The 15540-nt window shown below is 37.4% G+C and overlaps 1 protein-coding gene across 1 annotated transcript in view; it reads left to right on the top strand.

Moving 5' to 3' along the window:
- The window catches only part of Atm (ATM serine/threonine kinase), a 114173-nt gene that overhangs the window by 18523 nt on the left and 80110 nt on the right, over positions 1-15540 (top strand). The window contains exons 8-16 of the mRNA XM_021171910.2: positions 1174-1337; positions 2362-2528; positions 4455-4826; positions 5580-5774; positions 7658-7753; positions 8919-9144; positions 10595-10720; positions 12993-13118; positions 14138-14227. Coding sequence (XP_021027569.1) covers positions 1174-1337; positions 2362-2528; positions 4455-4826; positions 5580-5774; positions 7658-7753; positions 8919-9144; positions 10595-10720; positions 12993-13118; positions 14138-14227 — 1562 coding nt within the window. The remainder of the gene's footprint in view (positions 1-1173; positions 1338-2361; positions 2529-4454; positions 4827-5579; positions 5775-7657; positions 7754-8918; positions 9145-10594; positions 10721-12992; positions 13119-14137; positions 14228-15540) is intronic.

The raw sequence follows: 15540 nt of genomic DNA, 5'->3' as shown, positions 1-15540 counted from the left end.
GGGTAGGGAAGTGGGGGGCAGGGTATGGGGGACTTTTGGGATAGCATTGGAAATGTAATTGAGGAAAATACGTAATAAAAAATATTAAAAATTAAAACAAAACAAAACAAAATCAAAACTGGATTGAGTGACAGTTGACCTCGATGAACTCTCTCGTGGCTGGTCTTTGATTGTCTTTGGGCTTGTTCTAGCCTTTAGACTAGTTCATCTTGGGTAATAGTGATGATTTTGTTGAGGTGGTCTGACACATCAGGTCACATCAGCAGGAATGGAGAATAACTGTTGTACCACTCTTTTTTCAGTAGGGATATGTATCCGCTCTTTGAGTGTATACATTCAGGTTTATGTCGTTCATGAAACTAATATAAGTCAAAAGAATTATGACTTCTCAGTTTTTGTCTTTCATCTTACTCTAACCTGGATAAAGATGAGGCCGGTTAAAAGGTGGTGTAATTTGTTAGTTAACTGCATATTTATAGTTAATTGAAAATTTGACAGGGTTATGAGACTGTCAGAAAAATTCACATAGTTTTAGCCTTCAATATTATATTTTTATGTTACTTTGTTTGTGAGAATTAATAACCCTGTAGTTTTCCATGAGGATTATGTTTACCAGACTCTGCAGATTCTAGTTCAGCATTTTAAGAGGGGCATAAATTGACTGAAGTGTGACTTGCATGGTGAGATAGCCACTGTAAATGGAGAACATTGTAAGTGTACTAGTACAAGGAGCAATGAGGGGAGGGAGGATGGGGTAGGAGTTTCGGGGGGCGCTGGAAACGGGAGAACATTTGGAATGTAAATAAAGAAAATATCCAATAAAAAATTCAATCATTAAAACAAATAAAAGAAGGAGTAATAATAAAAATTATACAGAAGCTGGTCCCATGTGGAAGAAGGGCATGTTATCTTTCTTAAGGCACATCATACATTAGAAAAGGGAAAGTTTTAGAAGAGAATGTGAGGACATTTATAACAACCACAGTTACCTGGCTATGAAGTGAAGACCATCAGGAAGTGAGTCTTCAAGGATATTGCCCAAAGGGACATTAGTACTGAGTAGACCTCGGACTGGGCACATAATGTTGAAGTGGCCTAAGACTGTGAGTCATTCTGAGAGCTGGCAGTGCCGATGGCGTTTGAATATAAATATACTGTGTTTCTGGGTTACAGGTGCTTACGAATCCATGAAATGGAAAAGTATCTTGTACAACTTATATGACTTGCTAGTGAATGAGATAAGCCATATAGGAAGTCGAGGGAAGTATTCTTCAGGATCTCGTAATATTGCTGTCAAGGAAAATCTGATTGACCTGATGGCAGATATCTGTTACCAGGTATAGTAGCTGTTGTCACATTTGAAGTTTCCTGTTAACCTTCTCTCTGCTGGCTGTTTGTACTCTGCATTAGGACAAGTCTATAAAATTACTCTGTATATCTAACCGTTATTTTCAAATTATGTGTATTTGAAACTAACCCTTTTAATTGAAGGATGATGTTTGGACATGTGTCTAGAGCTAGTGAGGACAGCCACCTACAGGGAAGGTGAATGCATCCTAGCCTAATTTTCAAAAAAATCAACTGGGCAGTGGTTGAGAATGCCTTTAATCCCAGTACTCGGGAAGCAGAGACAGACAGATCTGTGTGAGTTCAAGATCAGCCTGGTCTACAGAGCTAGTTCAGGACAGCCAAGGATACACAAGGAAAACCTGTCTCAGAAAGAAAAAAAAATAGTATATTCATGTAGCATAAAATTCGCTGATAATATTTACAATAATTATTGCTTTGTTTGGAAACCATCACCAAAATCTATCCAGAGCCTTCTGTCATCTCCTATAGAAACTTTCGACCTCCTAGTTTTCAGTTATCGTTGTTTCTCTTAGCCACTAATCTACTTCTGTTATCTTTGAATGATTTGTCTGTTTGAGACATTTCATAGAAATAGAATCATATGTATGTGGATTTTTGTGCTTGGCTTCATTTATATAGCGTTCCACTGGGTACTATAAATGAGTATTTTATTCTCCACAGATTTGATTGACATATTGGTACTTATTTTGCTCTCTTAAATGTTAATATAAATTAATTTTTATGTACTATCATGTAATTAAATATAAATTTAAATTTTAATCCTGTTGAAAATACACTTTGCAATTTTGGTAAGTGTCCCCAGAAAATAAATGTAGTACCCTACTTATAAGTACTTACTAAAAATGTCATTACTGCTATGTAAAAATATTTATCTCTTAATGTCTTTAGATATTTCTGTAACTTATTAATAATTATGAGTCCCTATATTTTCAGTTGAGAAGTATTTTTTTCCCCAATGATTCATTTAAAAATGTGTTTTTTATTTTGCAGCTTTTTGATGCAGATACCAGATCCGTGGAGATTTCTCAATCTTATGTGACACAAAGGGAATCCACTGATTACAGTGTACCTTGCAAAAGAAGGAAAATAGACGTAGGCTGGGAAGTGATAAAAGATAATCTTCAGAAGTCACAGAATGATTTTGATCTTGTGCCTTGGTAAAATGTTGTATTTTCTCATTTGGTGTCATTTAAATCATTTTTCCCCAGAAAACCTTCTTTGATGAGAGTTGTTATTTGACTGTGCCCAGACCTGTGAGTGGCAGGTGAAGTGTGATTGCTGTAGCATACAGATAATCCCTAAAAGTCTCATCTGCTGTGCTAGACAAGGCTACCTTTTTAGACATATAGACACGGTTTTTGTGTTTTCCTTTTTCCTAACTCTTATTTTCATTCATATCTAAATGTGCACAATTCCACAATGACAGATTAACTCTGATTAAGATCATTAGACTATATTTAGCCAGGCCAGTTTTCTTTGCTGAAAGGGACCAGCTCTAGAAATGTTAACCAGCATGCCTGAAGATACTTAGAGACTTAACAGATTTTGGGAGGGGGGGGAGAATATTTTTCACCTTGTTGCTGGAATATTTATGTTATTGAGTTGTGAAGAAAAGCTATATAGATTTTGTTGTTTATTGCTTAAGTTTTACATTTATTCTATGTAGTTGACAGTTCTACTTCAGATTTTATTTATTCTTTTTGTTCTACTTTATTCTTCTCTGGTGTAGTATATCCTGACTGGAGTTTCCCCTCTCTCCACTCTTCTCGGTTCCTTCTCCCTCCCTTCCCCCCAGATCCACTCCTCCATTCCCTATAGAAAAGGGCAGGCCTCCCAGAGATACCATCCAAACAGCATGACAACCTACAATAAGACTGAGCACATACCCTCGAATAAAGGCCAGATGAGGCCACCCAGGAGGAGGAAAAGGGTTCCAAAGCAAGCAAAATAGTCAGAAAGACCCGCACTCCCACTTTTAGGAGTCCCACAAGAGCACTAAGTTACACAACCATAAAATGTATGCAGGGGACCCTAGCTCCATAATTACTGCTTCAGTCTCTGAGCCCCTATGCTTCTCCTGGGGGTGATCTGCATAATGTTTGGCTGCATCTGCTCCTGTCAGTTGCTGGATAAAGCCTCTCTGATGATCATGGTAGGCTTAGGTCTACATACAACAGACATATCATTAGGAATCTTTTCATTGACTCTTTTTTTTCTCGTTTCTCTTCAGATTATATAAATCTTCCATGGCTTTAGATTCTTAATCTGTCTATTTAATCAAGAATTACTAGCTGGGTGGAGGTGGTGCTGGCCTTCAATCCCAGCATTTAGGAGGCATAGGCACGTGGGTCTCTGAGTTCAAGACCAGCCAGGGCTACACCGAGAAACCCTGCCTCATAAAACAACAACAACAACAAAAACCCACAAACAAAAAGAATTACTGAATGGCTTTTCTGTGCCACACTTAGACATGATGCAGTGAATAACATCGGCTCCCTGGTTTTGATTAGCACTCCTTGAACAGTGGTTCTTAATGTTCCCAATGCTGCAAATCTTTAATACAGTTCTCATGTTGCAGTGACTCCCAACAGAAAATTATTTTTGTTACTACTTTATAACTGTTATGTTATGATTGTTATTAATCACAATGTAAATATCTGAAATAGGCAACCCCCATGAAAGGGTTGTCGATTCCCAAAGGGCTTGTGACCCGTAGGTTGAGAACTATTGTTCTGGAATATTCACAGAACATGGTGTTGAATGCTAAACTGGTGTCAAAGACAAGTGTTTAGGTTATATTTTTCTAATATGAAGTATTTTTGGTGCCAAAAGATCAGAAAATGAGTTGTTTTTGAGATTTTATATAAAGACATAGCTAGCCAGATCGTGTGATTCTTCCATCTGTAATTGGCAGCAGGGCCTAGTCAGTATCAGCAATTAATTTACTTGAAAACAATATTGAAAAGAGTGAAGATGATACTGTAGTCAGGATACAGAAAGGTATAGTGTTTGCATCTTTGTTTTCTTTTATGTTGTTAGTTAAAGATTGAAAAGAATTCACAGTAATCCTTTTTTCCTTTCAGGCTACAGATTACAACCCGATTAATATCAAAATATCCTTCCAGTTTACCTAACTGTGAGCTGTCTCCATTAATACTGATACTGTACCAGCTTCTGACTCAACAGCGACGTGGAGAACGCATCCCATATGTGTTACGGTGCCTTAAGGAAGTTGCCTTATGTCAAGGCAAGAAATCAAACCTAGAAAGCTCTCAGAAGTCTGATTTATTGAAACTATGGATTAAAATTTGGTCTATTACCTTTCGTGGAATAAGTTCTGGACAAACACAAACTGAAAACTTTGCTTTACTTGAGGCCATCATTCAAGGTAGTTTAGTTGAACTTGACAGAGAATTCTGGAAGTTATTTACTGGCTCAGCCTGTAAACCTTCAAGGTAGGTTGTATAATATTTGATTTTACATAAACAAATGTATCCTTGATTATTTTTGTAGTTTGTTACTTCAGGGAAAGATATAATAAATCTGTTTTGTTGGCCCAAAATAATCAATAATACTGAGAGTTTTGTGAAGGACAGTTTTAATTTTTTTTTATTTTTCATATTTTTGAGTCAGGGTCTTACTGTGTAGCCTTGGCTAACTTCTATGATTGGCTAACCTCACACTTAAGAGATCGGCTGCTTGTGCTTACTAGATGCTAGGTTTAAAGATGTGAGCCATGTCCTACCTTTTTATTTTTAAGACCAGTTTTCGGTACAGGATTATACATTTTAAATTATTGACTATAATTTCTAATTATTCAATATTCATAAACATTCTTGTAGCTCTGTGCATTTTTATTGGACAGTTATATGTATGAGTGCTCTATCTGTATGTTTACCTGCAGGCCAGAAGAGGGCACCAGATCCCAAGATAGATGGTTGTGAGCCACAATGTGGTTGCTGGGACGTGAACTCAAGACCTCTGAAAGAGCAGGCTCTTCACCTCTGAGCCATCTCTCCTGCCCCCAGGACAAAAGTTTTACATCAGAAGGGTTGTCTGAAATGTAATCTTTCTTTCCTAGCTTTGTTTACAAAATGTTCCTCATACTGCCCTGAGCATGACAGGCTTAGTGAGTGCTAAGCAGCAGAGGTAAGGCGTCTGCCCTTCAGAGAGCTTGCTGCTAACAGTCTCCTTGTGTTTCTTTGTAGTCCTTCAGTATGCTGCTTGACTTTGGCACTTAGCATCTGTGTAGTTCCAGATGCAATAGAAATGGGAACAGAACAAAGTGTGTGTGAAGCAAATAGAAGTTTTTCTGTCAAGGAGTCAATAATGAGGTGGCTCTTGTTCTATCAGTTGGAGGATGACTTAGAAGACAGCACAGAGCTGCCTCCAATTCTTCAGAGGTAACTCTGCTTTTTTTGGCATACTCCTCCTGCATTCCTGTTTTGCTCTGACTCTGCATGTTTTCTTGTTTAATTTTATAAGGTTCTCTCTACATATTTGATATCAGATAGCTTTATTTTATGCTCACAGTGCAGAATTTCCTGGAGTTATCTCTAAAATATTACAAATCATCTGTACCTTTGTGCTGGATCATTTCTGAAATGCAAGGTTAACTCACTGTAGGCTATGGGAGATTTCCATGAAGGACAGACACATAATTGTTTCTTAAAAATTTAACATTTATAAAAAGTTTTCATATTTGTGATATGACATCTACACATGCATTGTAAATTGTTTAAATCACAGTTAATATATTATCTTCTTAAGTAGTTGTAATCTACTTATGAGGAACACATTGAAAACCATGGTTTCTTTTAAAAGAAAAAAAAAACCACTGAATTTTTCATGATTACCTACTCCATTGTAGGACACTAAAATGTCTTTCTCCCATTAAATTTAGCATCTGTTTTTTTGTTTTTTGTTTTCCTTTTGCCTGTTGGTTTTGTTTGTTTGTTTTGGTTTGTTTGTTACATGGTCTCACTTTGTAACTCTGATCTGGCTTGGAACTCCCTATATATAAACTAAGCTAGCCTCTTATAGGAATTCCCCTACCTCTGCCTCCTGAGTGCTAGGATTAAAGGAGTGTGCTACCACATCTGCTCTGTAGTGTTTCTTTGTGACACTCTATTGTAGTTTTACACTTTACTGGCCTTTGCTCCAAGACTGACCAGCAGGCTAACAGCCCCCTCCTGGCTTCCCATTTGTTCTACCCACCTTTGCTCCAGGAGGTGGGCTTTGCTACCAGGCCCCACCCACTTCTTTTGAATCCTTAAACAAAAGAATACACAGCTTTTTTTCCTTTTCAACTTGCCTTAAGACACAATTGCTGGGCACTGCTGTGTCCTGCCTGGAAAAACATGTCCTTAATAATATTTTTATCTCTACTCCTCCCACCTGCCCTAAACTTCTGGCTGGTCCCACATAGCACCTGGCCACCCACCTGTAGTACCCACAGGCCCAGCTCTTCTTGAAACCTCACATGGTTACTGGCTTCTCCCTCCAAAGCATAGCAAAAGCTCCTCTTCTCCTTCCTTGCGTCTGCCTTTTCCTCCTGAGACCCGGAAGTCCCGCTAGTACCTTCCGCTCAGCAATTGGCCCCAGCTTTCTTCACTGACAGATCAAGAACCAATTGGGGAACAGGACCTTAGCTTCAGGTCTGCCCCCTTCATTGTATATCTTATTCCTTAATCATAATGGATATCGAGAAATTTGATACATGAATGATGAGAAAACAAAAGTAGGGCTTAAGCCCTAGGACTAGCCCAGTTTACTGTTCCCCTGGAGGGTAGAGCATAGTGTTTTACCTTTAGTTCATAACTTTTATCTCAGAAATATTGTTAGGGCAGAGGGTGCTGGAAAGATGGCTTAAACAAGAACAAGCACTTGGCTGCTCTACAACTGTGAGCATCTACTCCAATTTATGTGTCTATAACTCTAGTTTCAAAGTATCTTGATGCCTTCTTTTGGCCATTTGTGCATCAGGCACACAAGAAGCATAGACATTGATGCAGGGAAATTCACATAACAACAATAAATAAACAATCCAAAAAAAAGAAATCCTGCTTTTAAAATTATATGTAAGCAGCAGTTTTAGAATCCATGGTACATTGCTCTAACCTCTTTAATAAACTTTCAATACTAGTGACTCAGGACAGAGGAAAGCATTTTTAGTGTGGAATCTGAAGATTAGGGGTCATAATTGGTAGCTATATATACATGCATATTAAAGTTCTTTTTAATGGTGTATGGTCTTTTAAGTAAAGGTTTTTGTTTTCTTTTTTAGTAATTTTCCTCATCTTGTAGTGGAAAAAATTCTTGTAAGTCTCACTATGAAAAACTCAAAAGCTGCAATGAAGTTTTTTCAAAGTGTGCCAGAATGGTATGTTATATAAGAAAGTATGTGATGTTTTGAGATATAGTATTAGTTAGGAAGATCATTCTATCATGGTGGGAGTTCATCTTATTAGTAATTATGATATAAATTGGTCTGATTGAAGAAATATCACAACAGCTAAGCAGAAGTTTTTTCCTGGTGATTATAATTTATGTTCTATTACTTTAGATGAAGGTTACCATTTTATTGCTGTATATTATAACATGTCTAACAAGTGTTAAGAGAAAAAAAGCTGAACAGCTATGCAAAATTAAGAACATAAAATTTATGTGAAGTGAGTTTTTAGTAGGGACCCATTGTTTGTATGTTGAGTAAAGTTTATTAAGTTTTAAAAAGTGCTAGTGAGATTGCTTAGCAGGTAAAGGCATTTTTCAAACCTGATAACCCGAGTTCAGTCCCTGGGACCTGAGACTCACAGGCTGGAAGGAAGAACTGACTCTTGACAAGTTTGACAAGTGCATCTGGCGCGTGTGTGCACACACAGTCACTCACTCCATCTTACTAGCTAAATTGGTGGTAGAACAAAGAAAAAACTAATGAGAGTTGGCTATCATGATGTTCTGTGGTCCAGACTCTGGGAAGCTGAGGCAAGAGAATTTTGAAATCATAAGTTGAAGACCCTCCTGAACAGTGTAACTAGAAGCAATACTGAAAAGCAAAGCTTAATTATAATTACAATGTGAAAATATTTTAAAACTCCTTTTTAGTTGATTGGCTCAGTTGATTGCTACATTTGGCACTGTGACTGAAAATAGCTCAATGATATGAGGATATCCAGTCTCTCGCTTCTTTAAAATTAAAGTAAAATCACTAATTTTGGAAATCAGGTGAGAAGAAGGCAGATGTTTTTGGTAATTGCATTCAGCTATCTAGTGTTAGTGTCTAAATATATCTCTGAATTTGTATTTGGAACTGTCACTTCTATATTTTTGTGAGTAAAATTTGTTACCAATAATGAAATTATCCAATGTCAATTCATTTTGCCATAAAAGCCCAAAGAAGAGAAGCATTTGACAGAATAACTCAAAAATCTTATTAGCAGTCTTTGAATGGTATAAATGCTTTCTTGATGATTTTATATGTAATGTGTTGCGAACTTATTGAAAAAATATTAGATCATGGTTATTAATCATTAATCTCACTCCTGAAGTGAACAAGACTGCGAAGATAAAGAAGAGCCTTCATTTTCAGAAGTAGAGGAACTGTTTCTTCAGACGACTTTTGACAAGATGGAGTTTTTAACTACTGTCAAAGAGAATGTTGTAGAAAAATTTCAGTCTAGGGTTGGCTTCTCTGTCCAGCAAAATCTCAAGGAATCATTGGATCACTATCTTCTGGGATTATCAGAACAGCTTTTAAGTAATTACTCTTCTGAGGTGAGATTTCTTAAAACGAATTGAGATGTATTCTTGAGCTTTTATGGGTTGTTAGGAAGGGAAAATTGGGAGTGTGAAAGGCATGAAAGATGAGGGAGGCCTGGTTGTAAATAAATGGTGGCACAGCCCAACAAGTAGGAAAAATAGGCACGGAGGAAAGGGAAACGATAATTTTGAGATACTTTGTTCCAGGAAAACTGTAGACACTTCTTGAGGTAGGTTAGTGGGAAGGAGTGCTGGTGTGAGTCTAAGAACTTCACGATGGGATGAACGTATTGGTACAAAGCATGGAAATTTAGTCATAGGAGAAGAGAAATCTAGTTGTTGCATTTGAAACAAGTAGAATGATTATAAAGCTATGAAATGGGCTAGCAAATACCCAGTCATTAGAGGTCAAATGATTTATCTTAGTAACATGACAAATATAGCTGCTCTCTATAAATCATGCTTTCCTAGATGGTGTGTATCCTATTCCATGTATTTAGATAGCCACATGTTGCATTTGTTGTAACATGTGCCTTAGGTTCACTCAGCCACAGTAATTTTTCACATACTAGTTTCATAGTTTTTGGGTGTAGTGGCATATACTTTTAATGCCAACTCTCAGGGGGCAGAGGCAGGCAGATTTCTGAGTTCAAGGTCCATCTGGACTAAAAGCTAGTTCCAGGACATCAGAGATACACAGAGAAACCCTGTCTTGAAAAACCAAACAACAATTCATACTAGGTAGTATTTCAATTTTAAGGGCACTTAATTAGTATCTTCTTTGTACCATGGATCCTTTGCATGATTTGTTTAAAGGGCATACTAGTTTGTTAATCTGTATCTTCCACAAAGTGGTCTGTTATGTAAATAACGAAATTGAAAAACACTTATCAACTCGCAAATTAGTGAAATGAGCAGCCCTAGAAAATGACCCAAGAAACCAAGTGGGGGCAGTGTGGCTGTTTCCCTGTCACTGCCACTTACTGATGGGGTTTTGTTAGCTGGAGCTAGCTTTGCTCTAACATGATTCAGTTTTCTTGGAATGTTATTGATTTGTCTATTTGCTTGCTTGCTTATTTATTTATGTATTTATTTAATTTGGTTGGTTGGTTGGTTTTTCAAGACATGGTTTCTCTGTTGTACCCTTGGCTATCCTGAAACTCACTCTGTAGACCACCAGCTTCTGCCTCCCAAGTGCTGGGATTAAAGGCATGCGCACCACCACTGGGTATTCTTGCCTGGTTTTAGGAGAAACTTAGGCCTTTTTTTTTTTTGCATATTGGTAATATTTCTACAGTGATCTTTGAGCTAGTTTTAAAGCATGACCTAGAGTATCCCAGCTTTAACTCTGTTGGATTTTTATTTCTCCATATTTACGGGAATTTGTTCTTCCAGAGGTAATTCCAAACTTCATAGGTTTATTTATATCTAATACTGTCCTTTTAAATTTATGATTTATTTTAAGATTACAAGTTCTGAAACCCTTGTCCGGTGTTCAAGTCTTTTGGTGGGTGTTCTTGGCTGCTATTGTTACCTGGGTATAATGACTGAGGACGAAGCCCATAAATCAGAATTATTCCAGAAAGCCAAGGTAGGAAAACTTACTCTGATGAAGCTTTAGATGCATTTAAGTGAACTGACCTCCTGGAAAAATTATGTGAAATAAATTTTTTGTATAAGTTGAATGTCCCTAATCTGAAAATAGGGAATCTCAAATACTTTATAGAGTTGTAAAATTTTAGTTACAGCACAACCATAAAGGTGAAAATTTCCACATCTATCCTTATACAGTCAAAATGTAGACATGGGTTACCAGCAGGCATGTATGAGATGCTGTCTTTAGCTTTCTGGTGCTATGATAAAGACCATGATCAAAAGCCTCCTGGGGAGGAAGGGTTTATTTGGTTTACCCTTCAGGATCGTAATGCATCATAGAGGGCAGCCACGGTAGCATCCTGGAGCTGGAAAGCAGAGGCCATGGAGGAATGCTGTATATTGGCTTGCTCCCCCAGGCTTGCTCACTTTGATTTTTTACCTCAGGATCTGCCCATGGATGGCACTGCCTACAGTGGACCCTTCTACAGCAATGATCAATCAAGAAAATGTCCCTACAGGCTTGTCTATAAACCAATTTCTCAATTCAGGTTCTCTGTTCTCATACGAGTAGTTTGTGTCAAGTTTAAAAAAAAAAAAATAACCAACGCAGAGTTGATGAAACAAATGAGTTTTGTATTTAGATTTGGGATAGCCCAAAGATACCATGTTGTTATGTGTCTATAAATATTCCAAATTCTGAAACATTTTTGTTCTCTGTATTTTAGATATGCTCAATATGTATAGATTAACTTTTTTCTTTTACAGTCTAAAAGAAATACTGTGCCTTTACTAAGAATATGAAATTATTAAAGCCAGTAATTAATACATATGGTAAATGATCTCATATCACAATGTAACCTTATTAGAATACTGGTTTTTGAGGTAGGGTCCCTAACTGTCCTAGAACTTGCAGAATGTGTGCCTTGGACCTCCTAAATTCTGGGGTTGAAAGTGTGTACTACCATCCATTGATTTTTATCTGTACTCTTAAATTTTTTCCCTCAGATAACCTATAATAAGGAACTCTTTATTGGGTATATTATTCAAGTATTTTCTAAGCTTAAAACTTTGTTCATCTCCATTTATTTATGTATTTATTTATTTTTGAGACAAGGTTTCTTTGTGTAACCCTCACTGTCTTGGAACTTGGAACTCACCCTGTAGACTAGGCTGGCTTAAACTCAGAGAAATCCTCCTGCCTCTGCCTCCCCAGCGGAGGAATCAAAGCCATGGTCCACCATGGCCTAGCTTAAAGCTTTCTTCATCTCTCAATACTAGTGTATCAGTGTTGGGATTGCAAAGGAAACAGAATATTAAGATTGTGGTGGGATTGCAAAGGAAACAGAATGTTAAGATTGTGGTGGGATTGCAAAGGAAACAGAATGTTAAGATTGTGGTGGGATTTTTGTTGTTGTTATTTTTGCTGAGACAAAGTCTTACTTTATAGTCCAACCTGGCCGGGAACTTAATGTCCTTTATACTCTCTGAGCACTAAGATTACAGGTTCATTGCCACACATAGTTAGATTTGCCATTTTCTTTTTGTATGTTGTCACTTGTAATCTTATTGCATGACAATGTGCCCTTTTCTTTCCCTTGGTAGTCTGTTGCGTGTAGCTTTTGCTACCCTGCCTAAGCTCTTGAAGCAGGCTGAGCTACCAGCTCCCACCCAGCTTCCCTTGAATCTGAGGATAAAAGACACAGACATACACACACAGTTCAACTTGCCCTTTGACATAATTGCTGGGCGCTACTATCTCCCGCCTGGAAAAGCTCCACCCCTCCCACCTGCCCTAAACTTTAGTTACTCAGTTACATCTAGTCCCTGCTAAACTCCCCTGACCACTCACCTGTTTGGAGCGGCATGTGTGGCCACTCCGTTTAGAGATTGTACATTGCTGGTCTACTTTTCTCAGAAGCATGGCCAACTCTTGTCTCTTCTCTCCTTGAGTCTCTCCCTTTCCTTCAGGGACCCGGAGGTCCCGCCTCTTCCTTCTGTCCAGCAATTGGCCCATGGCTTCTTTACTGACATATCAAGAACCAATTGGGGAACAGGATCGTAACGTAGCATCAGAACTAGCCCTATTGGAGTCAGGGTTTAGCCCAAGCATCAGCCTTTCTTAAATGCTAGTGTCAGCCCAAGTCCCAGTTTCATATTCAGTTTGTAAATATGTTGAATTTTTGTCCTTAAATGAAATTTCAAAATAGCAATGCGAAGTTGTTATTTCAACTGGAATTTGTCTTCTTTTTATCTTCTGTTCTAAATAGTCTCTGATGCAATGTGCAGGAGAAAGTATCTCTCTGTTTAAAAATAAAACAAATGAGGAATCAAGAATTGGTTCATTGAGAAATGTGATGCATCTGTGTACAAGCTGCTTGTGTATACACACCAAGGTAAGAGTGTCTTCTTAGTCGTATAGCCTATTCACGGGGCATATTATTTAGTGGTGTTGAGTTTTTGGTCCATTTATAAGTTTATACGCTGACCTAAAATTAAATTGCATAATAAAGAAGAACATTCAGAGAATATTGGTTTCTCATGAAACAATTTCATAACTTTGATTTTTTTATCACTACATACACACACACACACACACACATAGATGAGTCTTTTATTGTGAGTATACTTTCATTAATTTGTTGATTATTACGAAGTATGGTTTTTTTCCCATAACAACTATACCACAGGAGATGAATGCCACAAAGATAAATAATGCCATCCTAGGATGGAGCTTATTCTGTAGAGTGCCAACAAAGATAAATGACACAAGTACAAATGTTACTTCCTTTAACCCATATTGTCGTGAGTAACATTTGGTAGAAAAAGCGCCTCTGTCTGTCATCCTTTTTTGGTTTTGCCTGGTGGGGTAACTAAACCATGCTAGAGTGTTGCCAGCAATCGGAACAGTATTTGGAAGCTGGTACCCAAGCAGCTTGCTCTTCATAGCGTATGGTTTTGTTTTCCATTATCTTTCCTGTATTTATATAAGTGTAGAAGGCATGAAAGGACAGAATAAACCTCACAATTAATTGCTTATTATGTTTAGGATCAGTAGCTGGTACTTTAGTGATGCATAAACACAAAGATATTTACTTTGTTTATATTTCCTTAAGAAAAGTAGTTAGGCTGTAGTTGCTATTCTGGTTACTTCCTAGTTTATTGCCCTCTTGAATGGACTTAAATCCTGTTCTTAAAAAACAGAAAGAAAAGAAAGAAAGAGAGAGAGAGAGAGAGAGAGAGAGAGAGAGAGAGAGAGAGAGAGAGAGAGAGAGAGATGGTGGTATATCTTAACTTAGAACTTGACCTCAGTTCTGAACTCCTATCTACATTTCATTCAAGGTAGAGAAAATAGTACCACGGAACTATGTATTTGTTTTATTGTTCACTGCTTATATCTGTTTTCAAATTACAGCATACGCCAAATAAGATTGCCTCTGGCTTTTTCCTACGATTATTGACATCAAAGCTTATGAATGACATTGCAGATATTTGTAAAAGTTTAGTAAGTATGAATCCTTTTTTTATTAATAAATTTCTTTGATACTAAGACGCAGTAAAATTATATATATATATGTGTGTGTGTATGTATGTATGTATGGGTATATATATATTGTGTGTATGTATGTACGTATGTATGTGTCAGAGAGGAGGGGAGATGAGCAAGCATAAGCAAGCCAGTGCATGTGTACTACAATATATGTAGAAGTCAGGACAACTCCTGGGAGTGGGTGCTCGTCGATCATTTTTTCGCATCCAGTGATTGAACTCAGGATGTCAGGCTTGCATGAAAAAACCTCTACCCAGGCTGAGAGATGGCTCAGAGGTTAAGAGCACTGACTGCTCTTCCAGAGGTCCTGAGTTCAATTCCCAGCAACTACATGGTGGCTTACAACCATCTCTAAGGGGATCTGATGCACTCTTCTGGTGTGTCTGAAGACAGCTATAGTATATCCATGTATATAAATAAAATAAATAAACCTTTAAAAAAAAAGAAGAAGAAGAAAAATACCTCTACCCACTGACCTAGATTGCCAATCCTTTAAATTGCAAAGTTTTGTTGAAATACCTATTGAGTAGATAAGCATTTCATAGTATATAACATGTTGGATTTTTAAAAAATAAATGTAGCCTTTAATAAGCTTTTGCATTTAGGGGATATGTATTTGATTATTGACTATTCCTTCTCTTTATCCTTCTCCTTCAAAATTTATTTATTTATTTTACATACGTGAGTACACTGTAGCTGTCTCCCGACACACCATAGAAGAGCATAGAATCCCATTACATATGGTTGCTGGGAATTGAACTTAGGACCTCTGAAAGAGAGCAGTTAGTGCTTTGAACTGCTGAGCCGTCTCTCTGCCCTGATTTCTTCTTAAGATCGGTACCTGGCAGAGTAGTTTAGTTATCTTTTAGTTTCCTACTAAATAATTGAAAAGATTGCATTTATTGTCCAAGACATGTTCTCAGTATACAGCTTGGCTAGCCTAGAACTTTATGTGTAGACCAGGCTGACCCTGAATTCACAGAGGTCTACCTCTGCCTCCACCTTCTAGGTGCTGGGATTAAAGGTGTGCATCTCCATACCAGGCAAAATTATTCCTTTAAAAAATAAAATCCCAAAGTAGGGGTGACACCTTGTCTTTTAGGAGTATGTGTTTACTGTGGTGTTTATACTTCATCTTCTGTGACTTTGGACTTATACACTCTTTTTTACATTTAATTGTTCACTTCTAGTAGTTTACTGGGTGAAAAAATAGTCTGTAACATTATTTTTTATATCATGGCAAATAGTTTTTCCTTGTTAGTGTATTT

The sequence above is a fragment of the Mus caroli genome, chromosome 9, assembly GCF_900094665.2.
Source record: "Mus caroli chromosome 9, CAROLI_EIJ_v1.1, whole genome shotgun sequence".
Lineage (NCBI taxonomy): Eukaryota > Metazoa > Chordata > Mammalia > Rodentia > Muridae > Mus > Mus caroli.
This window is presented reverse-complemented; position numbering and strand designations above follow the sequence as displayed.